Source organism: Acomys russatus, chromosome 20 (genome assembly GCF_903995435.1).
Source record: "Acomys russatus chromosome 20, mAcoRus1.1, whole genome shotgun sequence".
Taxonomy (NCBI): Eukaryota; Metazoa; Chordata; class Mammalia; order Rodentia; family Muridae; genus Acomys; species Acomys russatus.
This window is the reverse complement of record NC_067156.1, coordinates 26003142-26014173: the sequence shown is the minus strand read 5'-3', so window position 1 is coordinate 26014173 and position 11032 is coordinate 26003142. Positions and strand designations below refer to the sequence as shown.

Genomic DNA, 11032 nt, shown 5'->3' with positions numbered 1-11032 from the left:
AGGCTGAAGAACCACATAAGATGGTTTGAACTATACTATAGGACAATTAGCTCTTCTGCTTGGTCACCAGGGAGACAGGCTTCACGGTGCGCATTGCAGTGTCTTACCTACTTGAAGCTCTTGGCAAAGCATCCTCCTTGCATTTTTTTTGTGTCAGTCACACACCATCACAGGGAGGCTCACGATGGTATCGAGCCAGTCAAAGCCTGGCTAATCATGCTGAGAATCAATCTAAAGATAGTTTCCAGGAATACTGCTGCAATGTGCAGTCAGTTGATATAGGGCAGTAGCACTTTCTTGGTCAGGAAGAAACAGGAATTATGAAAGAGCCTAAGCTCTACTCAGAAATGCTAAACTATTCAATGGAACTTGGGTGAGTGTTCCCAATTCCCTGGGCAGAAGGCACATTGGGATACATCTATAATCCAGCATTTCAGGAGGCAGAGGCTGATGGATTAAAAACTTGAGACCAGCCTGTCCTACACAGCAAGACCCCATCTCAAAGAAAAATAAGGGCTCAAGATGTGGCTCAGTGTGGTACACTTGCCTAGCATAGAAAAATGTCCCACGCTCAAACCTCAGCACAAATAAAAGATGAAGGGAGAAAAGAAAAACAATGGCCTGTTTGAAAAGAAAAACCACTTTGACTGCTTTTTTGCTTTGACAGCACTTCACTTTGTAGTCCAGGCTGGCCTAAAACTCTGGATCTTCTTGGACAGCCTCCTGGATGCTGAGGCAGGTTACAGGCGCGTACCATTACTCCCTGCGAGCAGAGCTTTGTTTGTTTGTTTGTTGTTGTGGGTGGTGAAAATGCTTGGGTAATGCTTGGGCTCATCCCTGTGAAGGCACTGATGGCAAGATTGTGCTTTTAGGATTCCATCTGCCAGTAGGTGACTATTATGTAGTAATTCTTGCAGGTGAACTGTCTGTCGGTGGGGTCATTCTTTCTGCAACGTTTTTCACCTTTCCATTTAAGCAAAGCCCTCACTTCTGCTGTTTGTTTATGCAATAGCAGTTCTTACCTGTGGACGCCTGGTTGACAGTGACCTGTGCTGCAGTCTTGACCTCCATTTCAACTGCGGTTGAACCCATGCGGTTACTTTTTTAAAAAAGAAACCAAGCATTTCTGCAATCTGAGGACAGAGATTCTACTCTGTATGTTTTGTGAGTGTGTGGAAATGACAGGAGAACTCTACCTTAAGGATGCCAAGGAGGGTCACCTGGAATGTGCTCAAGGTGAGGATGGGCTCTTCTGCAGGATGGCCTTGCTGCATAGCTGCGGCTCAACATCCAAGGCTTGAAGGCTTTATTTTGTCCAGAGATGTTCTGTCCCGGGGTCCATCACTGAGGAATGGCAGTCCTGCTCCTCTGGTTCAGGGTTTCTTCAGTAGTAGTTCCCAATATTTACCGCTGTAGTGCTCTCCATTCATTTCTGGAGTCAGAGAAGGTGGTTACTGAAAGTTACGGGCGATATATTTGTGTCAGTATCGGAATCTTTAAATACTGCCGTTAAGATGCTCTCCGGGATTTTCAAAACAGTCTGGGCCACAAGCCGCGGTCATTTAAGTCTAGGATGATTCTGTCTATATGATTTTCAGTAGATTTAATTTACAAATCCTAGTGGCTTACGTAATTTCTTTGGCGGAACCGCTGCGTCGATCCGGTCATTCTCCAGCTGGTCTTTGCTGTCTTGGCTAGATGGAGCAGTGCTAGGCACTCACCCTCAGATTCCCCGCATTTAAACACTCAGCCTTCTTTCCCAATCACGCTGCGAAGAAGGTTCGTTGTTCCTGGAGCAGAACAAAGACTGCAGGAAGGGAGGCGGTGCTTCCTGCGCTCCGCGCGCCTGCCCCGTGGGTGACTTCCTTTCCACGCAGCCGATGAGACGCGAATTCTCTCCCTGTAGTTGTCTCAAGCTTTCCAGGAAGGAAAAGGCAGCACCGCACTCCGAGTTGTTAAATATCCTGGTGATGGTGATCAGGATATTCTAAAGGGAAAGCAGGAGAGAGGGCGAAAACGAAGAGGTTCAAAGAGAGCGCAGGGTTGCCGAGCACTCTTCAGAAGTGTCTGCGAATGCCTGGGGATCTGGGTCAGGAATGGCCAGGGACTGCAGGACAGCGCCACCCAGAGGTCCAGCGTGGTACCTATCACGCAAGTTGCTTCTGAAATCCCTTCGGAGAACACTTTACTTCATTTTCCTGAACCTGTTTTTTTTTTTTTTTGTATTAATTTATTCATATTACATCTCAATTGTTAGCCCATCCCTTGTATCCTCCCATTCCTCCCTCCCTCCCGCTTCCCCCCTTCTCCCCTCCCCTATGACTGTGACTGAGGGGGACCTCCTCCCCCTGTATATGCTCCTAGGGTATCGGGTCTCTTCTTGGAGACCTGTTATCCTTCCTCTGACTGCCACCAGGCCTCCCCATCAAGGAGACGTGGTCAGAAATGGGGCCCCAGAGTTTGTATGAAGGTCAGACCTCACTCACCACTCAACAGTGGAGAATGTCCTGTCCATCGGCTAGGCCTGGGTAGAGGTTCGAAGTTTACTGCCTATATTTTCCTTGGCTGGTGCCATAGTTTGAGCAGGAAGGACCCCAGGACCCAGATATGCCCGTCACAATGCTGAACCTGTTTTTGAATACCAACTACTTAAATGTGAGGAGTGTAGATTGTATTATTTGGGCAAAATATTAGTAAAACTATCTTTTTCTAAATTTAAGCGAAGTAATCTAATCGATTACAATTTGACTTAAGAAACCTAATACAGTCTTTTCTCGATAAATTTTTTTCCCCGCTGCTGAGTATCAGTGTCAGGACTTTGCACTTGTCTACACAAGTGGTGTACATGCCCCACCCTTGGCACTTATTTTTGAAGATGACACACTGATGAAATACTTTTCTTTGGAGTGGGGGGGGGATAGTTGCCAGGCTTGGTGGGACACACCTGTAATTCCAATAATCAGGAGACAGGAGGTCCACCAGAAGTTCGAAATAAGCCAGGTTTACAGAGAGTTCCAAGCCAGCAAGGGTGACATAAAGAGACGTTATCGCAACAAAAAGGAGTTCTCCTTACTAAAGAAAGTATCCACAGTAAAAAGATAGATCATAAAAACCAGTTCCTAGAGTTGAGATGTCTCAATGTGTAAAACAGCTTGCCGGGCAAGCATTAAGACCGTAGTCTAAATGCCTAGCAGCCACGTGAAAAGCCGATGGCCACACTGCCTCCCGGAACCACAGCACTGTGCCAGGTGGAGACAGGACATCACTGGGGCTTGCTGGCTGCCAGCCAAGCTCCAGGTTCAGCGACAGATCCTTCCTCAGGATGTAACAGGGAGAGTAGAAGGAGAGGACGGGGAGGTAATGGTCTTCATACACTGGCAAACACACACAAAATTTAAACACATAGTTTTCACTATAAAACAGTGAAAACACTTATAAAAATTAAAGTAATCCAGAGTTGCACTAATTTTAAAATTTACTTTTGATATCTATTCTAACTCTTCCAATACGCATACTTTAAAATTTCCCCAATCAGGTGGGCGTGGTGGCATAGGCCTTTAATCTCAGCACTGGGGATGCAGAGGCAGGAGGATCACTGTGCGTTTGAGGCCAGCTTGGTCTACAAAAGTGAGTCCAGGACAGCCAGGACTGTTACACAGAGAAACCCTGTCTCACAAAACTAAAAAAACTAAAAACAAAACAAAACAAAAAAACCAATAATCAGCTCTTCTGTGGATATTATGAGTTACTCACATCATTTTACTAAAATATATAATTTAGATGCCCAGTGTCTGTATACCTGGGTGCCAACCAGAAAAGATTGTACAGGGGTTTAAGACAAGAGAAAGTCTTTGTTGGCCATCCACTACACTGGGTGTTCAGGACCCCAGTGTAACTCTAAGCCTTCCTCAGGGTGAGTTTTAAGCACAGAAACCATGACCTGTGTTGACATACTTCAGGTAACAAGAACAGTCAGCCAGAAGTACAGAAGCCAACAAGCAAGGTTAGCACGTTTAGAGACATCCCAAGAACTACAGACTGTGCTGGATTGGGTCTTTGTTTTCGTGCTGCTGGGTAGTGCTGTTTACTACACTTCAAGATCTGAACCGCCCAGTCAGTAATCCTTAGCCATGCTTGGCAACTGAGCACTTGATCTGTGGCTAGTTTAAACTGGGATGCATTCTAAGTGTAAAACACACCTTAGATTTTTGAAGATTTAATTCAAAGTAAGAATGTAAACATTTCATTAATAAATTTTACAGTGGTGACTTATATTTTAGATACATGGGTGTAGTTATTTTCACTTGATTATTTTTTCATTTTATTGTGATTATCAAATAATAGTTATGTGTTTTTTAAAGCAGTGTTCCAAAAGCTCATAACATTGCACATGTTACGCAGGTCCTCTGCGCATTACTGCTCAGGCCTCTAAAGACTTAAAGTCACATCTATGGCTCCCATCTGTAGCCACATCATATTTTTATTTTTATTTTTTTACTTATTATATAGAAGGCATCTACTTGGTATAGGAACTACTATATATTTTTATTTAACTTGCTTTTTAACTTCAAAAATTTTTGGTGATAAGCCAGGCGTGGTGGTGCACACCCTTAACCCCAGCTCTTGGGAGGCAGAGGCAGGCAGATCTCTGTGAGTTTGAGGACAGCCTGGTACACAAAGTGAGTTCAGGACAGCCAGGTCTATACAGAAAAATCCAGTCTCAAAAAACCAAAAAAAAAAAAAAAAAAAAAAAGGGTTATTTAGCAATACATATGGTTTCTTTTGGGTATTATGTTACGTATTTCCTCACAGTGGTGGCTATTTTTGGTTCTTAACTTGACTATATCTGGAATTAACTAAAATTTAAAAATGGAGAGGCACACCTCTCAGGGATTTTCCCATTAATTTAAAGTGGGAAGATTCACTTCTAATCTGGACCTTTGAATTGGGAAGACATTTTTTTCCAAATCCAGATCTTTTGAGGTGGGAAGAGGCACCTTTAATGTGGGCCACACAGCCTGCTGGCAGCCTCTGTAAGTTCATGGAAGAAGGAAGCTCTTGCTCTTTGCTTGCTTGCTCTCTCCTCAGTAGCAAGTTGATTCCTTCACTGGTTTTAGAGCCCACTTCTTCTGGATTACAGTGTATTCCAAAGAACAGCCTCATGGACTGAACAACTACTAGATTCTCAGACTGTCCATTCATAGGCAACCATTGTTAGATTAGCTGAAACACAGCCTGTAAATCCTTCCAATAAACCACTCCCTCACCCCTCCACATACACACAGATTTCAAGATAAAAAAATATATGTATATATTTACTTTGTTTTATTTTAAAAGTTAACTTATATATTTACTTTGAATTTAGTCTTCAAGTCTTTGAAATTAAATCTACGGTGTGCCTTACACTTAGAACACATCCCAGTTTAAGCTCAGCAGAGAGAGACACAGATTCCCTCTATAAGTGTTGCTATTCTAGGTAACCCTGACTAACACATTCATCCTTTAAAATTTTTAATTTCAAAATATAGGCAGATGTTCTCTCATTACTCACATAGTTAGTTATTTTAAACTTCTAATGTATAACCATCCCCCTATGAAGAATTCTAAAGGTTTTTTTTTAAACAGGAATTTTCAAATAACATGGTATCAAAGGTTGCTTATTATTCTCCTTCCTATAGAGAGGACGCTATGGAGAGTGTGCTACTACTCGAGGAAATTAACTGCTCCCCCAAATCTTTGTTTCACTTGCATTACAAGAATAGGATGGAGCAAGTGTAAGTTTTTGGGCATTCAGGACTTTTCTGTGTATTTATTAGATTTTGAAAAAAAGAAAGACATTAAAATAATGGTAATGTGGAAAAGTCCTTTGTTTTAAGGTCAATATAGTTTCCCTTTAAAGAGCAGCATTTAGAAAACATGTGAAACTCAAAAGCAGACAGTACATTTCATGACTGAAGGAGGCAGATGCTTTAGGAAACCTTTAGATGAGCCTGTTATCTCTGTGCAGTTTAGCTAGAACACCCCCAAATGTTGGCCAATGAGAATTTCATAAATTTATGTCAAGTTATCTTTTGTGACAAGAATATTTGAGCATCAAACTCACAGGGAATGAAATGAAAAGTAATACTTGTATTCTTTTTATGTATAACCATGGTCTCCTGGTTTCTATGGTTAGGTCAAGCACCGTCCACAGGTCAGCATCTACCCGTCTACTGGTATAAGTAGAATTAAAAGGTTATAGAGACTGTTCCCTTAAAAAAGAGTGAAAGGTTATATTGTTGTGGTGCTCTGAATGAGGACCTTCCCTACAGCTCATTTAAATTTCCTCTCATGATAAAGCATGACAGTCTATTTAAAAATAATCAAACATATATATATATATATATATATATATTTTTTTTTTTTTTTGAGACAGGGTTTTTGTGTAGCCCTGGCTGCCCTGGAACTCATCACTCTGTAGACCAGGCTGGCCTCGTACTCACAGAGAGCCAACTGCCCCTGACCCGAGTGCTGGGATTAAAGGCATGAACCACCACTCCTGGCAGATTTTAGTTCTTTTGACAAGATATCATATTTAAACAACCTGACAGAAGTAAAGACTTATTTTTCCTCCTGGTATCAGTGACTTCAGTCCCAGGATGCCTGCCTGGCTCCATGTTTCTGGGCCTGATATGAAGCATAGCCTAACGCCAGACAGATATGTGACAGATGTGGTCAAGAAGCAAAGAGAGTTGAAGCAAGGATAAGAGATCTTCCCAGGGCACGTCTCTACTGTCCTTCTTTCTCCAACTAGACTCCACCATCTACTTTTCACTACATTCTAGTAATTTCATATTATTCATCAATAGATTAACTTGTCTGATTAGACCAGAGTCCTCAGGATTCAATCATTTCCACAAAGTCCATCAATTGGTATCCAAAATACTAGTGCCTGTTGGGGCAAAGCTTGATATGCAAACAAGGCACACTGTGTTGGTAAGCCGTCCCACTTTACAACAACCAGCACTGTAGGAAGGTAGCATGCATTAAATAGCTCTATTAAATTTTAAGGTGACAGACTAATTTTTCTCTCATAAAATTTTATAGGATTTAGACTACATTTTCTTTAAGATAGACCAACCATGTTATCCAATTAGCAGTTGTATGTACCTCCTGTTTGTTTGTTTTTAGGCAGGGTCTCACTATGTAGCCCTGGTTGGCCTAGAACTTGCTATGTAGACCAGGATGTCCTCAAACTTACAGAGATTTACCTGCCTCTGCCTCATAAGTGGTGGGATTAAAGGTGATGATCACCAAGCCTGGCTCCTATGTTCTTGTATTCGTCACTGGAGCACAACAAACAAGCCAAAGCATTCTACCACGAAGTCAATTCAGTAAATATAAAGTGAATTTTGGAACTGTTAACCACATTTTAAGAGGGTCATTTTAATTTAGTTATGGTTAGTATTTTAGAAGACATACATCAAATGACTTTAATGCAGAGCCACAGAGAGCCAACTAAAACAATATGTGAAAATGGATATCAAGAAGTGGAAAAACCAGTGTGACAGAGCACTCCTTTGATCCTGGTGCTCAGGAGGCAGAGGCAGGTGGCTCTGAGTGATGTTGAGGCCAGACAGGGATTCATAGTGACCCTGTCTCAAAAACAAAAACAAAAACAAAAACCCACCAAAACAAACAAACAAACAAACAGAAAAACAGTGGAAACTGTCATTTTATTCCAAAGTACTATACCACATGTTGATGGACTCCTAAGTATCCATAGTACAAACATATCAAAGCAGTAAGACAGTAAAGAAGCGAAATAAATTCTAAAATAACTTTACTTGCCAGTAAGAGCCAGGGCGTATGCTGGGGATGGTGGCTGTTATCTCAGCACTTGGAAGGCTGATTGGGCCAGAAGGGTCACTAGGAGTTCAAGATTCTGCCTAGGTAAGGCCACAGAGACAATCTATCAACAAAGATTTAAAAAGAGGCCCCCAAACCTTAGCGCACTCCATGATGAAAGTACCATTCATCACGGACAGGAGCAATGGTCAAAACAAAAACAAAGACAATTCATCAAACTCCATAGTTCTGGGGAAAAGTCTCTAAATGTACTAACCTTGCTTTTTGGCTTCTGTAGTTCTGAGAATGGCTTGAGGCCACACTGGGATACAGAACACTAAAGTGTAGTCGCTGTCTAGCTAATAACGACTTTTTATTGGCTTAAACCCATGTCTAAGCAGTGTTATCTGGTGGATACCCCCACAACACAACCAGACCATTTGTGTTTCAGACAGTTCTGTTCTAAATGAACCTGTGCCATCATAAAAGCATTGTTTACCTTTATATCTATCAGACATACTAACAAAAAGATCATATCATTCATCACACCTGGATCTCTGGAGCATCCTGCCCCCTCACCCCCCAATACAAATGAACACGAAGGCTTAGTTCCCCTCAAGGCACCTTCATAATTAACACGATTATACACTTAGCATTATACAATGAGCAGAATATTGTCTCACTCCGCTGGTTTGGGTACTTTACATTTTACTTTGTGATTAGTCCCCAAAGCTTGTAGCGGAGGCAGACTGGGTGAGCTCAGGCAGTGAAGATGCTTTCTGCAAGGAACCCATTGTCTCTTGTAATCACTCGGCAGACTAGAAACTGTGCCGTCCCATGACTTCATAAAAGTGCTGTCTTAGGGGGCAAACTTATGTCTTTTCTTTTTTGGAATCCTCAACTTTCATTCCCAAGCAAAAGCTTTCCCGAAAACACTAATTTTAATCCTGTACAGGGCAGGAAGAGACAGCGTAATCGCGAGACTGCGCCTGCGCGCGCCGTGACGCTAGACTTCCGGCAGAGCGGCCGTCAGCGTCCTTGCGTCTGCTTCCGGTCTGTGACGTAGCGCTTTCATTTCCTGTTTGTTTTCGCCGGTGGTGAGAGGAGAGCTGGGTGAGTCGGCTCGGGTGTCCCGGGCGTGGAGTGGTGGGGCGGCGAGATTCGCGCCGCGGGTCCCGAGCCGTTTCGGGCAGCGCGCAGGTCGCTGTGCCCGGGCGACCGGAAGCGCGGAGAAACCGAAAGGCAGCCGGTCCGCTCCCCGCCGCTTTGCTCCGGCCGCGGAAAGCTGAGTTTATAATTGCCAGTGAACTGTAAGTACCCGGGGCAAAGAGAGTTCAAGGCACCCCTGCCTTTAAAATATCTTATTGGAGGAAAATTTGTGGGTGGGGACTGTCTGCTAGACTGAACGTCTGTACCTAAAACCCCTCAGGCGCTGCCGTTTCCTTTGCTTTTGCGTTCCGCCTGCGCAGGATTTGGAGGCTCCAGCTTGGTATTGCGTCTGGTAGACGAGTGAGTTTAACCGGGACGGTGCTAAAGCTGCTGTGTGTTTAGAGATAAAAGTAGAAAATTAAGACAAAATAGACCGCAGCTGGTGTTTCACTTTGTTGCTTTTTTCCTTAGAAATCTGTAATTAAGAATTTAAAATTATACTTAATAACAGTCTCCCTTTTAACTGTTGTAGGAGCTGGAATTTTTTTTTTAGCGCAGCAAGTATTTATTGGAGAAGTAACTCACAAGGAATTAAAGATGAGTAAGAGCAAAGATGACGCCCCTCATGAACTAGAGAGCCAGTTTATCTTACGATTGCCCCCAGAATATGCCGCTACTGTGAGGAGGGCAGTGCAGTCTGGACATGTCAACCTGAAAGACAGACTGACCATCGAGTTACACCCTGATGGGCGCCATGGAATTGTCAGAGTGGATCGAGTTCCATTGGCCTCAAAACTGGTGGATTTGCCTTGTGTTATGGAAAGCTTGAAAACCATTGATAAAAAAACCTTTTACAAGACAGCTGATATCTGTCAGATGCTTGTATCCACAGTAGATGGTGACCTATACCCTCCCGTAGAGGAACCGGTTGCCACGGCTGACCCCAAGGCAAGCAAGAAAAAAGATAAGGACAAAGAGAAAAAGTTTGTTTGGAACCATGGAATCACTCTACCTCTAAAGAATGTCAGAAAGAGAAGGTTCCGGAAGACAGCAAAGAAGAAATATATTGAATCTCCAGATGTGGAGAAAGAAGTAAAGCGCTTGCTGAGTACAGATGCAGAAGCAGTCAGTACTCGTTGGGAGATAATTGCTGAAGATGAAACAAAGGAGACAGAAAATCAAGGCCTTGATGTCTCCTCTCCAGGAATGTCTGGCCACCGGCAGGGCCATGACTCATTGGAACACGACGAGCTTCGGGAGATATTCAATGACCTCAGCAGCAGTAGCGAGGACGAAGAAGATGTAAACATCATCGACACTGAGGAAGATCTGGAGAGACAGCTGCAAGACAAGCTGAATGAATCCGACGAACAGCACCAGGAAAACGAAGGAACCAATCAGTTGGTTATGGGAATTCAGAAACAGATTGATAACATCAAAGGCAAGCTCCAAGAGACCCAAGACAGGGCAAAGCGCCAGGAGGATCTCATCATGAAAGTAGAAAACCTGGCTCTCAAGAACAGGTTTCAAGCTGTTCTGGATGAACTCAAACAAAAGGAAGACCGGGAAAAGGAGCAGCTTAGCTCTTTGCAAGAAGAGCTGGAGTCACTTCTAGAGAAGTGAGAGTGGTGGTTTTAAGTCTTAGATGGTCAGCTTAAGAAAAGTTTTATTTTTACAGTAGGACTGCTAAATAGTTCTTATTCCCTGTAATGCTAGGAGTTTTGTTGAATCTTGTTGGCTGTTTTCAGAACCAGTGTGCTGGGTTTTCATTCTTGAGGGAGTAGGGTTACATAGGTTTGTTTTAAGGAAGTTATATGTAATATCAGTAAAATGACACTTGAGCTTTAATCATGTTGCCATAGGACTTTATTACTATTTGTGTGTTTCCCAGAAGTTTTTATTCCTACTCATTGGTGCTAAGATCAGTAAGAAGCTAGCATACTGGCAGTGAAGTTAGTTTTATGTTTTTTTTTTATCTATAAGATAGGTAGATAGATAGTAGCTATTAGCTCAGGAAGTTTCCATGTCATAGAAATGCAAGTTATTTTTATAAGTT

General features: G+C 42.8%; 1 protein-coding gene across 1 annotated transcript; it reads left to right on the top strand.

The window, feature by feature from the left end:
- Positions 1-9455: 9455 nt before the first annotated feature.
- Taf7 (TATA-box binding protein associated factor 7) lies at positions 9456-10599 on the top strand. The gene has a single exon (XM_051163435.1). The coding sequence runs from the start codon at positions 9574-9576 to the stop codon at positions 10597-10599; it is 1026 nt and encodes a 341-aa protein (XP_051019392.1). The 5' UTR covers positions 9456-9573.
- Positions 10600-11032: the final 433 nt, after the last annotated feature.

Coding starts and splice junctions, on each gene's coding strand:
- Taf7 (XM_051163435.1), top strand. CDS start 9,574: ATGAGTAAGAGCAAAGATGACGCCCCTCATGAACTAGAGAGCCAGTTT.